We start from the raw sequence: 13,714 nt of genomic DNA, 5'->3' as shown, positions 1-13,714 counted from the left end.
CAGTTTAAATGATTTGTGCTGTGATCAAGAAGTGCAACACTTTCCAGATAAAGATTTCCCAAGTAATAATCACCTTGTCTTCTCACTTTTAGGCTCAAAATTGGCTTAGAGTAAATAATACAAGTGGGGCAGGGTTTATCATTTCTCTCTTTTGCAGTTTCTTTGCAGGGGCTCAATGAAAATATATGGTATCTACTCAAAGTATAATCCCATGGACAGAGGAACCATAGGGTTGCAAAGAGTCATACACTACTAAGCAACTGAACACGCACTCAAAAGTGTAGCGTTTAGCTACAAAAAACATTTTAAAACACTTTCCCAATAATTGCTTCGAGGAAAATAGTCATTTATTGTCAAAGCATCCAACATACCCGGATAATCTATAAAGTTTAATAAATCTTTCCAGGGATAAAAGAAACACATAACTATTCAGACTCCATTTCACTGGCACAAAATTACACTTTGTATTAAAAGGAAATACATATTTACATAATGATGACATTCTTCATTGAAGTCCATAATCATTTCATGATACATGCACTTCCCCCTGGAAACTTAAACTGAATGGTTACCTCCTTTTTATTTGTTTTGCTTATTTTTGTAAGAACACAAACTGTAATCAAGAAATGCAGGAAGCATCTCACCCTCCTCCTTTACTTTATATCTAAAATAAATTTTGCCCTTACATATAATTATTACATCTAAACCGTAAGTGCTTAATAATTTAAGTAGAAACGTATGACAAATGCATCAATATGTTGCAATATACGACATTTTTAAAAATGTACCTTTGTTTTTGGGAAAGTGAAAATGCGTGCATTCAAAAGAAAACCCTTCAAACAACCCACCCGATCAAAAATCCACCATCCTGTCTCGTGTGTGTGTGTGTGTGGGGGGGGGGGTGTGTGAGTGTGTGTGTGTGTGTGGTGTAGGTCACAGGTAAACATCTGGATGTAAGGGTTGGGGGAGACCACGTGTGTGTGCCTGTGTGTGCGCGAGTGTCTCCGGGTGTGATGTTTTCGGTCACAAGGAGGTGGTGGGTGTCCTCGCGTGTTTGTTCCTGCAGGTGGTTTGACCGTGCGTGCGCGCGCGCGCGCGCGCGGAAAGCGGAGGTCCTTTCCGTGTCAATTATGCGAGGTCATGTGCCTGGAGAGGTGGTGGCGCTCCCTGAAAGACTCGTTGCAAATGGGGCACTTGAGTTTCTCCTCCCGCCTCCGCTTCACCAAGGGCTCCATAGCGTACTCCTTTTTGTGATGCGACCTCATGTGGTACACTAGGTCGGAGGTCATGCGGAAGGAGGCATTGCACTTGGCGCACCAGTTCTGCGCGGGCAGACACAGTGAGGTGAACGAGGGCGGCAGCAGCGTGAGCGCCGACGGCAGCTGCAACTGCAGGGGCCCCGCGGCCGCCGCCGCTGCGGCCGCCGCGGCGGCGGAGCTCTTGGGCCAGAAGGCGGTGGCATAGAGGAACGGGCTCTGCTTGGGCAGCCCGCCGCCGCCGCCGCCGTTCGGCAGGGCCCCGCAACCTCCGTTCAGCTCCGCTGCTCCCTGGAGCTTCACGGCCAGCGGGTCGGAGGCGGCGGGGTACAGTCTGGTGGGGCCCACCCCGTCGCCGGGGTGGCACGGCTCGAGAGCGCCTAGCTTCTGGCCCAGCACCAGCGGGGACAGCTGCGAGAAGGAGCGCGCCGGCTGCGAGAAGGCGCTCTTGCGCTCGTCCGCCGCTGCGCCCTGGCCCCCGCCCGCCCCTCCCGCGCCGCCCCCAGCGCCCCCGCCGCCCCCCGCGCCGCCGCCGCCCCCCGCGCCGCCCAGCTGCGGCACCGAGGTGAAGGCGCTGCCCCGCGCCGGGCTGCCGCCCTCCAGCCGGCCTGGCAGCGCGCCCCCGGGCCGCGGGGCCAGCAGCTTCTCGGTGCCGGCCGGGGACGCGGCCACGGGCGTGGAGGAGGAGCCGCCACCGCCGCCCGCGTCCTGCTCCTCGGCGGCCGCGCCCCCGCCGTCGGCGGCCGCCTCCTCCGGCCCCCCGGCCGCCCGGGCCGCCTTCTTCACCTCCACGAAGGCGCTGCGCTTCGCCTCTCCCGTCTCGGGACTGGGCGGCGCGAAGAGGCGGCCGTTCTCCTCCAGGCTGAAGTAGCTGCCCGAGTTGCGGTACTGCTGCGGCGTGCACACCAGGTCCTCCTTGGAGGCGGGCAGGGCCCGCTCGGCGAAGCGGCCCCGACCCCCCACCAGCCCCGCGCCGCCGCCCTCGGTCGCCTCCTCCGGAAACTTCCTCTTCCCTTTGCCCACGCCCGCGGCGGTGCCGTCGGAACTCAGCTCCGCCTCCTGGTGGCCGCTGCCGCCGCCGAGGCTACGCACCGGGGAACAGCTGCTGGCGCCCCCGGAGTTCTCCAGCTCCCGCGCCAGGTTGTGAAAGTCCGTGGACGGCTTCGCGCCGCTGCCGCCACCAGCCGCCGGCGGGTTACCGCTCTCGGGGGAGGGGGCCGGGTAGTGGTGGACCGGACCGGCTTTGCAGAACTTTGGGCCGGGACCCAAGGGTGCCTCCTGCGACTGCTGTTGGTCCTTGCCACCGCCGCCGCCTCCGTGATCCTTGGTACCCACGCCGCCGCCTTGCTCCTCTCGGGGGCTCAGATCAGCGCCGTGAAGTCTCTTGGGGCAGCGGAAGCGCAGATGCGCTACATAGGGGAACTCAAACTGGAAACGTTGGCTGCACTCCAGGCATGTGTAAGGGGACGACCCTGCTTAGTGAGCAGACAGCGCACGCACACACACACACACACACACACACGCAACCCACATGATTACTCAGCATCGTCTCTAGGCCAGTTTGCCATCACCCCCTCCACAAATCCACTTTCACCTCTCAGGGTCTGAGTGCCTGAAAACAACAACATCGGACAAGACCCGGTCTAACTGTCCCTCCAGATTTGAGAGTGCAGGAAGTAAGCCAAGCGTGTCCCGATTCATCCTCACCTAGCTGTCCCAGCTTCACCCCAGACTATATCTCAGAAGCTCTACAAGGCACCACAAGGGAGGGAAGGCTCGCCCAGGTGCCAGAGTGACCCCGCCGCTCCCCTCCCTCCTCCCCGCCGCTAGCTAAGGGCCCGGACGCAGGTCTTGAGCCAACCTACCATTCATTTTGCTGTGGGATCTAGAGGGGCAGAGCAAGAGTAACTCGGTCAGTTCTTTCCCGTACCAAACTAGTAACTCCTCATCTTTGGCAATCCTGCGGAGAGAGCGGTAAAACAGCTGTCCGTTTTTTATATAGGCTTCAAGGTTCTGCTCTTCTTTATCTCTGGCTGATTGGACCAGACGCAGCCACATGAGACCTTCCGAGGAACCATTCGCCGCTGAGGTGTCTACCTACAGTTTAGAGAAAAGAAAGAATACAAGAAGGAAGGGAATGAGGGAGGGAGACTCTTGTGAGGGAATGAAGCCAAAGGAGCCAGGGCCATTTCAGCTGTTATTTCTCTAAGAATTATTATCTGAGATCAAGCTTCCAAAAACTTGACCCGACTTAACACCCATCCTCATGTTTGCAGCCAGCAGGCAAGATAACATCCTTGGCAAGCTGCATTAATTATACAGATTGTGTGTATGTGTGTGTGTGTTTTAGCCAAAGGGGCAGTGGGGTCTTAGTTGCCAGACCAGGAATCAAACCTGTGCTCCTGTTTTGGAAGGGCAGAGCCTTAACCAGTGGACCACCAGAACAGTCCTGTCTTTTTATATATTGGATGAATATCAAATTAGCAAAATTTTTTTTACAATTCAAATTAGTGCTAAGCTCTTGAGAACTGATTTCTAAATTATCCCACATTGCAAAAGTATGTAGAATTTTGTCTGTTTTAGAAGTGAAAAGCAAACTTAGATTTTAGAAATTATTTTGTGACTTTTGCTCATCTTCCTTATTTTGGCTTAAACAACTAATGGTTCTTTGTAAAGAAAGAATAGAAGTGACAGGACTTTTCACACTCTAACATATGGCTGGAATGATGTTTAATTGTCAAAACACCAACACTTTTATTTAAATACAAACTCTAGACACTAGCTAACTTAACCAGAAAGAGTAATATTTCAGGGAACAGAAGGCTTCTGGGATTGGGAGGCGAATGCACCTAATATTTACAGAAAAGTACTCATAGGAAGTACTTAGTCTACAAATAGCCTCAATCCTGGTGAAATTTCCCACAGAGTTAAGGAAGTGGTGTTCATCTCCAGGAAAGCCCAGAATCCAGGCATTGATTTAGACACATCTGGCATTCAAAATCTAATTTTGTCACTTATTTCCGAAAATCAGTTGACAATACTCTGGAGTTTAATTTTCCTTTTCTAATTTCTGGTGTGTAAAATAGAATTGCATGTATCACTGCATGTTCTCCATGTAGAACCAGTCTCAGCTTGTTATTAGAATGATTCTTAGTCTGTTTTTAAGATATTACCCTCATATCCTACAGAACATCAACCAAGACTTACCCGGAAGATATAAGGGACCGTTCTCTTGTCTGTGGACTTCAGAGCTATGAAAGCTATGCTGTCGTACAGGGAAGTATGGCTCAGGACGCAGGGACCAAATATAGCATTCTCAGGGATGTCGCAGGTGGTGTAAACGCTGGTAAAAATATCTGTCAGACACTGCTGGACAGCCTTGGCATCTCCCTCCCAGATGCCTCGCTGGATGCCCGAATCCTCCATCACTGGAGACAGATACACAGGACAATTGAAGCGAATTTACATTCCTCTTTTTGCCTCTCTGAATCCAGGCAGAATGTTCTAACTACTAGACAGATTTTTCTTGAATTTGCTTGTTTTTTGCATCGATCTTATTTCAAAAATAAAGCCGATGGCAGATTAAATCTGGCATATGACAAAGATGCCAAAGAAGAGTACTTTCTTTTCCTTTAAAAATGTAAAGAGAATTGGGGGAGCTAAGTGGACTGACTGCTAGAAAGAAAGACTAGCAGGGCTAGGAAAGAGGAAATGTTTTCTGACTTACCTTAGGGGAGGGTGAGACAGGATGGAGGGGCAGGGGAGATAAGTGGAGAACAAAAGGATTTTTTTTTGCTAGCCTATAGACTTTCTAAAGGGAAAGAAACTTCTAACCTTTGGGAGAAAGCTCCTCTCTTTTACTCTTGTGTTTTGAGTTGGGTGTCCGGGAGCTGGTTTTATCTTATTTTTCTTCCAAAGAGGGGAGCAGCACTAGTGAGCAGGCAGAGACAGCGGAGCATGGCGAATGGATTTCAAGTGGAGTGTCAGGGCCACTGATTCCGTGTCAGCTAACCTTTCTCTGCAGCCTACAAGAGGGGACGTGTGTCTGCTCATTACCATAATCCAACACTGTCCCTCGGAGGCTTTAATTAAAAGCAGCAAGCAGAGGTAATTATTTTCTTCTCGACATGCTTATTTATGGATGAGGGTGAATCCCAGTTACCTTGTTATACAAGGGGGTGGGTAGATTCGCATGTGCCTCATGAAGTGAGCAGGTACAGAGCAGGACTGAAGTGTCCCCTGTCTGAAATACTGCGTGTGTAATGACTGGTGAATGTTCGCTCCCCCAGATCGGACCTTGTCTGGGCAAGAGGGGGCAGCCCCGCTTGAGTAGACCTCAGTAGACTCTCCAGCTGTTTAATCTGCAGCAATTCAGAAAGTAATGCCCTGGTGGCGGGCTCTCTTATTATTAAGCTGTCATAAAGACACATTTTGCTTCCTTTGCCATTGGACCCCCCCCCCCCCACAAGACTTATCATCAAAAAACAAACAAAACATATGTAAAATTTAAAGCACCTTTGAACTAACTGCATTGTTCACTTTTGCTGACTGATTAGAAGATTCCTCCAAGTTGATTTTTCCCCAATAATGTTGCCATTGGCAGATATTTAAGTATATTTTGTACAGTTTAAGTAGCAGGAAAGGGAAACCCAATTCTTTTCCTAAGAAGCTGTTTTTTCTGGAACAATATTGGTAATGTGCATTTTTATCTTAATGTCTATTAGCCAGTTAATCTTGCAAATGTCATTAGAAGGTAGTTGCTTTCCCCCTCCTTTTCCAGCTAACAGAGCAGGAAACTTTGGTCAGCCTCTTTTCCATTCATTCTACTATCTCCTCCAAATATCAAGTATGGGCTGTATCTGCCAGAGAGGTATCAGAGAAAATATCCGTAAAGTAGAAACTCCCTTTATTATTCTACAGCATTTACCGCTGGGCATTTTACCCCACCCAAGGTAGCCTTTCTGATCTCCAACTGCACATTTAAATGCATTTTAAAAAATCTCTCAGCATCTCTCAGAACCTCCTTTTCAACGGAATTCTATTCTCTCTTTTTCAATTTCCTCAATTCAGTGTTTTATACCCCAATTTTTCTCTTCCTTTTAAAAGTCTCTTTCACACAAACGGCTCATTGTGCCGAGAGGTCGCCCCATCACTTCGGGCAACAGCAGGGACGCAGTCATTAAAATGCAGTCCTACCTAACAATACGGTGAAAAGCTCCTCGCTACGCCGCGCTAATAGGGGTTCGCGTCGCCGCGGCGGCCGCCACGAGCCTCGCGCCGCTCACAATAAGCGCTGGGCGAGAGCCTGGGCTCTGCCGCCCGCGCGCGGTCGTCGTCGCCGCCCAGCCTTTCGCAGCTCTGCATCCTCCGCTAGGCCCGGGTTCCCAGCCGCCCGGAGCATTCTCCCATAGCCGGCCCGGCTCGCCGAAACCCGTCGCTGCTGCCGGCCGCTCACCCTCCCCCGTAGGCAGGCATTGTCTGGCTGCCGCGCGCGCCCCAGTCGCTGGCTTTTTCTTGGGCAAAGTGCTCTCCACCCGCCCCTCCCTTTGTATAACCCTGTTGGCAGTAGCGAGCCCCTCCACAATTATTTCCTCCCCCTCTTCTGGATAATGAGAAGACGGAGGACAGAATTCTCCACTATCCCCACCAAATCTGTCTTCCTCCTCCCGCCTCCCCCACCCCCATCAAGGCAAAGAGACTTACCAGGAATAAGGTCAGGATCAAACCGCCCCAATAAGGCCACCTGGAACCGGGAGATGCAGACGAGTGTTTCTTTTGCCTATTCTATCAGTGTATTTCCATGTCGAGAGGTGTTGGTGTTGCTGTCAAGCAGGCTCTGCCTAAAGGGAGGAGAGATGGAGAGACGCAGAGAGAGAAACCAGGGAGAGTAGGGAGAGGAGAGAGAAGAGAGTTGTACAGATGGGCCCGATGCAGTGACTGACTGGCACGCAGACACACACTTTTTGTTTGCTGCACATAATCTGCCCAATGACGCGTGACAGCCCACGTCCCCTCCCTTTAACTCTTTGCTGGGCTGGGCGCTCCCTCCGGCGGCGCCGCCTGCCTGGAAGCGGTCTTGCCGGCCTGCCCGCGCCCCGCGCAGCCCCTGAGCGCTTTCCCCATGTGGCAACGCCTCTCGGAGCTCGGCACGGCTCAACTCCTCCGAAAGCCTGGGCCCTCTGGGACTGGTTGGGGGCGGTGATCGGCTTGGGGGTCGGAAAGGGAAGTACCAAAAAGACCTGGAGAGGACCTTTTCCCGTTTCTCTTGGCACCTGAAGAAACCCTGGCAGACGGCTGTCCACTCAGAGCGCTCAAGGACCCCGCGCGCTTTTCCCCCGAGTCTGAGTTCTCTGGAGGGGAAGGGGGAGTTGTGGATTAGCCCCTCCAGCCAGCAGCTGATACGCGCAGCTAGTTGCCTAGGAGGGTGACAAACCCTCACCAGCGTTCTCCAGGAGCGCTCACACTACCAAGCCCCTAATTAGGAGCAAGACTCAAAAAGGATGCGCTTTGGTGATAACTTGGCTCAGTCCTCCCTTGAACACGGTGATGGGTAAGGGGGATGCAGCAGAGACGCCGCCAGACCTCCGAAGGGAATTTATGGGGGTCTTTTGGTCCCAGTACACAAGTAACGGGCGGGAGAAGGGGTGAGGAGGAAACGGGTGGGAAAGAAAAATCCAGATTGTGAGACGCAAGCTCTTCCTGCGCTTCCGCCCTCAGCCTGGCGCGTCCGCCTAGTCCCCAAGGGGGTCCTCTGCCAGCGAGCCGGTATTCTAAGCCCCCCGGGGGTGGGGAAGGTGAATTAAAAGTAAAAATTATTACCGAGATGGGCTCCGGAGAGCTTTTCACGTCCAGCAGGTGGTGGAAGAGTGGATGGAGTGGCCGAGGCCGTCTCGGGAGCCTCGTTTTTGCGCTAAGCCACTTAGAGGCGCTGGCTTGCCCCTTTAGTGCAGCATCTGATGCTAGTGACTGGAAGTCTTTAACACCCTGCAAGTTGACTCCTTCTGCAGGATTCCGCCACACATTTTCGTTGGGGGATCTCGGGGTTCCTTTTCGACATTCAACTCTCTGCTCCTAAGGGAAGAAAGACCTTTTGAGTGGTATAGACAGTCCTACTCCTTCAACCCCACCCACACCACCACTACATTGAAGAGGGCAATCCATTAGCTTTAGGATAAATCGGACGAGTAGCCAGTTAAAGTGGCCAGGACTTGAGGAGACAGCCTAGTTTGTATCCTGTGTTCAAACAAGATAAGTGGATTGGGGGTTGGCGAAGAGCAGCTTAAAAGGAAAAGGTGTGTACTTTGATACTCTGAGACCTCCCTTCGGAACCCAGTGAAGCAACCAGGCACGGAGCATCTTTACCCCTGGCTCCCACAGTACTAGGAGGCCTGGAAAGAATTCTGCATAGGAGAAATTAAAAAGTAGTGCGAGGAATTTCCCACTGAGTTTTCCTGTCACCCCGGCTCCTCCCCTCTCTTTTCATCCAGCCCTGGCCAGCCGCCGCGCTCCCCGCCCCCCTCCCTCTCCGCCCCCTACACATAAATTCGGAATCCTTCAGATCAGACAGGGCCCATTGCCTAAGCTGGGACTTGGAGAAAGAGAGGTTGCAAAATCGCCACATACTAGGAAGTAAAGGGAGAATTCGCCCTTAATTTTCAACTTTTCAAAGAAACCTCAAACTGCAGTTGCCTTCCATCTGAACGTATCTTTTCTCTTATACTTATCCATACTTTAAAATAGTTTGGCTAAGGGCAACTCATGTAATGACCAAGGCTTAATGCTGAGAGTTTTCATATGTGTCTATATAAAAATCTGCAAAGTTATTTAGTCAACCAGTTGGCTTATAACTGGATGCTCCATTCATTATTCCCCTCATCTCATTCACACACACACACACACACACACACACACAAGCATCCCTCATCACTTGTTTAAAGAAAGGGTGATGGGATTAGAAATGTCAAAATAATTATCTCAAACATCTGAAAAATAACTTGCAGTGTTGAAGAATTCACTTAAGTGAATTCAGAGAAGGAAGAAGGTGTAAACAACAGCAAATTAAGATAAAGAAGTAGCCATAATAGGGTTGTGGCCCAAGAAACGACAGCAAAAATGTGGGGGGGGGGCAGGGGGAGGTGGCAAGGGATGGGGAATGGGGGTGGGGGAGTGCAGTGTTTTCGAACTTAATTCCTAAACTGTAGAACAAAACACTCCTCAGGGCCTTCTTTTACTGTTTTTGTTTGTTTTTTAAGAAAATAGGAAGTTTGCTTTTCCCAGGAAAAGTCATCTGTCCATGCAAACCACTTAAAAAAAAATCTTTTTACATATTGTAAGTATAAAAAGATCTACCCCAAAATATAAGCATTCTGGAAAACCTTAGAATCTAAATGGCAGAAAGCATTTTTCTTTTCCCTGGCCTTTCCTTTCTTAAATATAAAGGGCATTTGAACTATGTCTTCTTTGAAGTACTGAAACCTCCAATCTGTATAAAATAATAAATATTTTTGGCACTGAAATTGGGGGTGAGGGAGCTTAGCTTTCCAAATGTCAAGCTAGAAAATAACTAAGATTCTATACATCAGAGAGAGATGTATTGAGAATCAGCCATCTGATTCCCTCAGTCTCACTTATCTTGCCCCCTAATTAGATTTCCCCTACTGATTTTAGATAAAAGTCCCCAAATAAAAAAAAATTTCCTACATTTTATGAATCCCACCAACTCTTTGTCTTATGTATTAAATGAATCACACAACAACAACAAACCCCACAAATATAGGTAAGAGTAAGTTTGAAATTCCTACTTTGAGGGTTTTCTAGTATTTTAAGTACAACATATTTTGCTAGGTAGTATAAGTGACCTAAGTGAAAACTGTTAATTGGAGGTAAAGAAAATCTACAACTTACTTTAATTTCTCTAGAAATCTATGGGCTAAAATGGAGCATAAACCACTTTGAAATCATCATGAATTATTACTTACTGGAATTCACTGATACTAAATGAAGGGTTGAAGCATTTATTCAGCCTCAAACAGTACTATAAAAATATATCTCGGTCAATTCTTTTTATCTAATTCACATGGAACAATGGGTTTATGCATATATTTAGAGCTCTCTTCCTTGGGATTTTATTTCCAATTAAATGATTAGAGGGATGACAATAAGAGTGAGGGTATTTGCCTTGCCCCACCTTAACAAGGTTTCTTGGAGTTATGGCAGAAAATACATGTGTAGACAACTGCAGTATTGTTTTGGAAGAGAAGGCTGGAGAGAGGCTGATGAATGATTCCGGAGGTGGTGCCTTTTATGACCTAAGTGAGAGGGTGGAGAAAGGGTAAGAAAGGAAATCTGATACTTGAGAGTGTTACAATGGAAATGTCCTTTTTCCTCCCAGGGTAGAGAAAGAGGGCCTCAAATATGTCAACTTGTGTGATAGGAGGCAGGTACAGTCTCCAAGAATAACTCACTCAGAAGGATTATTACTTTATAAGAATGAAACACATTATTTTTCTTTCTCTCTCCCTTTCCAAGTCCTGGCTCATCCCCCTCCAATCATATCTCCAAATCACTACACCAGCAAAGACTTAGTTTGAAATATATAGGTATATAATATATATTTTCACACTGGAAGACAAAATGATGCCAAAGAAGCAGATAGATGGTGGAGACTTTTTCCTAAACTTATTAGCTTCCTACAGGGAGGTATCTGGAAGGAGCTATGGGGAGATTGGGGGAGACAGATTATGGAACTTCATGGAGGGGTACTGCACTGCCCTAGCCTTACCAAGGAGGATAAAGAACTTTCTAAGGGATAAGTTAGAGGCAAGAAGAGGCAATTGGCTGAACTGGATAAAGGTTTACAGGAATGGGGATGGGGCACTTTGCTTTATATAAATATTCATGGCAAAATCAGTCTGGGTCTGTTCCTCACCAAGGCTTACAGCAGATTCAATAGGTTATAAATGAATTAATGTTTCCTAGGCTCATTCTAGGACAGCCAGAGACTCAAACGATGGATAATTTTGTAGCCTGTGAAGAGGGACTCCAGGCTTCCAACTGCAGGGATCATTACTCCTCACTCACATTTTTCTCTCTTTAGCTCTTCCTCTTTCTCAATAGATGGTAACTGTTCTTAATCCTGTTGCTACAACTGCAATCATCATTATAGCTATAAAACCTTCTCTCTGAGGGATCTCAGGTTCCATTTGCCCTTCCTTCTGTTGGAGTTCAGCTTAGAGCTGGATAGCCTTTGTGCAATTCAGTTTCTCTCCTGGATCTAAGCTGTAGTAGATGGTTTAAGGGCTTCTGAAAATGACTTCTGGCAGAGCAAGGAAACTGCGGTGATCCTGAAGGCAACCACTATATGAACTGAATGCCTCATGCTCACCTGTGTGAATGTAACCTGTGAACCGGGATCTACTATCCAGTATCCTGGCCCCCTGCATTCTCCCAGATTTTATACCCCTCCCAGGTGACTAGATATCTAGCAAGGAATATTCTGTCTAATCCTCAGGTTACAAAGTCCTCCCCAGAGTCATACATACAGTCCTTGAATATACCTTAGTAGATGGAGTAGGGTTGTTGTTTACCCGCTAAGTAGTGTCAGACTCTTTTGTGACTCCATGGACTGTAGCCACTCACCAGATTCCTCTGTCCAAGGGATTTTCCAGGCAAGAATACTGTAGTGGGTGGCCATTTCCTTCTCCAAGGTGGAGTAGGGTAGGAGGAAGGAAATGTAGACAGGGCCATAGTCAGCCCCTCCTTATCTTCTGGGTCAGGGTTTCCAGACAGATAGGGGACCAAGGGATGTCCAGCAGTCTCAGATGGAGGGAGCATCAGATTTTGAGAAGACTGACTCTAGGCCTTAGGAAGGCTACCAAGTTGAGAGGCTCTAAATAAAATTTCTTTACACAGCCAAGACAAGCGAATTATCCCAATACCCAGCACCTGACTTCTACCTCTTTTCCCCTTTATTTTAGGCTTCCCAGGTCGTGCAGTGGGTAAAGAATCCACCTTACCAATGTAGGAGCCTCAAGAGACAAGACTCCAGTTTGACCCCTAGTTTAAAAGAGAGATACTTACTGAAGTAGTGGGTTCATACTAGGCAGATTTGACTCCCTGGCACCTGATCACAGCTAACCTTTGAGCAGCATATAGCATTCCTCTCCTGGGAAGGGAGTCTTGTCAGAATGCATGCACACCCAGGACTTTCTAGCTCAGAATCTATCCATGGCATACTTTCCTGAAGCCTGAGGAGACTTCTGATTTTCTCTAACAAAAAGGGAGGCAAAAAAGAACACGAATGAAAAGGATAGGGGCAACAGATATCCATCATTCACCACAACAGGGACGACTCACATTACTTTGTTAAAGCCTTTGAAATAGTTTAATTTTTTCACAGACTATGTCCTCATACACAAACTGCTTCCCTGGTCATCTTGCAAATTGGATTGTTTGAGTGAAAATTATCTTTCATGATTTCAATTCAAATGAGTTGCATGTATTTCATAATTTAATCTGGGGGTATTAATCTAGCACCACAGGAGGAATGTCTCCCAAAATAGCATACGGAAGGCCGAGAACATTTTCATCAGCACGAAAAAACGATCAGTGTAGGCCTCGAACAATAGTAATATCATCACCACTATAAGCAATATTGTATATACATTACAAAGTGGCAAAAATGATAGGACTGAAGCTTGTATTTGTTCTCTTGTACTAATACTTTCTTACTGAAAAGCCAACTTCCACATTGATTTGCTAGTCTTCTGGTGATGTAATATAAAGGTAACCAAGATATAACTCATAATGTCCTCTAAAGTTTTAAAGAAAACCCATACTTTAAAAATAAATAATATCCAGAATTGTGAAAAAAAATCCGCAAATTCCTAATAAGAATAAATACACTGAATTTAAAGACCTGAATGTTGAGTTTCCTGAAGACATAGAATCCAATTATGTCTGAACAATTTTATACCTGATTAGACATGGTCATGTGTGTGTGTGTGTGTGTGTGTGTGTGTGTGTGAGGGCGAGGGGAAAGAAGGAGAGATTTTTCTTGGCTGCATGTCTACAAAGTAGTCTCTTCTTGTTGCATGTTTTCATGTAAGATGGTTTTGAGAAAATATGTGACATCGTATAGGAAAGCAATTGCTCCCAGAGAGGCAAAACAATAGAGTTCTGAAGAATATGTTTTATATATATCATTCTAGTAACAAGTATCTAGTGTATGTATTCAGGCCTCACAGTGTTATCTACATTCTAGAGTCAGTTTACCTGAGGTACTAGGAAGTTTCCAAGGAGCTTCTGAACTTGTGAAAATGTCCTGGGGAAAGTCAGTGCTCTGAGAATGGAGGCAGTTCCATTTCTTATCTGGGGGACTGAATTAGTTTTTCTATCTCTAAAGCCACTCACAGCTAGGTTAGGCCGGACATTTGGGCCTCCAGGCAAGGCAGGGAAAT

General features: G+C 47.7%; 1 protein-coding gene across 2 annotated transcripts; it reads right to left on the bottom strand.

The window, feature by feature from the left end:
• Positions 1-325: 325 nt before the first annotated feature.
• Positions 326-7,486, bottom strand: PRDM8 (PR/SET domain 8). 2 transcript variants are annotated; one of them, XM_069593203.1, is made up of 4 exons: positions 6,960-7,486; positions 4,464-4,684; positions 3,122-3,353; positions 326-2,731 (listed from the first exon to the last, which is right to left on the bottom strand). In XM_069593203.1, exons 2-4 carry the CDS (start codon positions 4,680-4,682, stop codon positions 1,125-1,127), a joined length of 2,058 nt encoding a protein of 685 aa, XP_069449304.1. In that variant the 5' UTR covers positions 4,683-4,684; positions 6,960-7,486; the 3' UTR covers positions 326-1,124. The 2 variants fall into 2 exon arrangements, with proteins under 2 accessions (XP_069449304.1, XP_069449305.1); XM_069593204.1 differs by having other exon boundaries at positions 326-2,728.
• Positions 7,487-13,714: the final 6,228 nt, after the last annotated feature.

The sequence above is a fragment of the Ovis canadensis genome, chromosome 6 (assembly GCF_042477335.2).
Source record: "Ovis canadensis isolate MfBH-ARS-UI-01 breed Bighorn chromosome 6, ARS-UI_OviCan_v2, whole genome shotgun sequence".
Classification (NCBI taxonomy): domain Eukaryota; kingdom Metazoa; phylum Chordata; class Mammalia; order Artiodactyla; family Bovidae; genus Ovis; species Ovis canadensis.
Note: the sequence above shows the minus strand (reverse complement) of the source record. Positions and strands in the feature narration are given on the sequence as shown.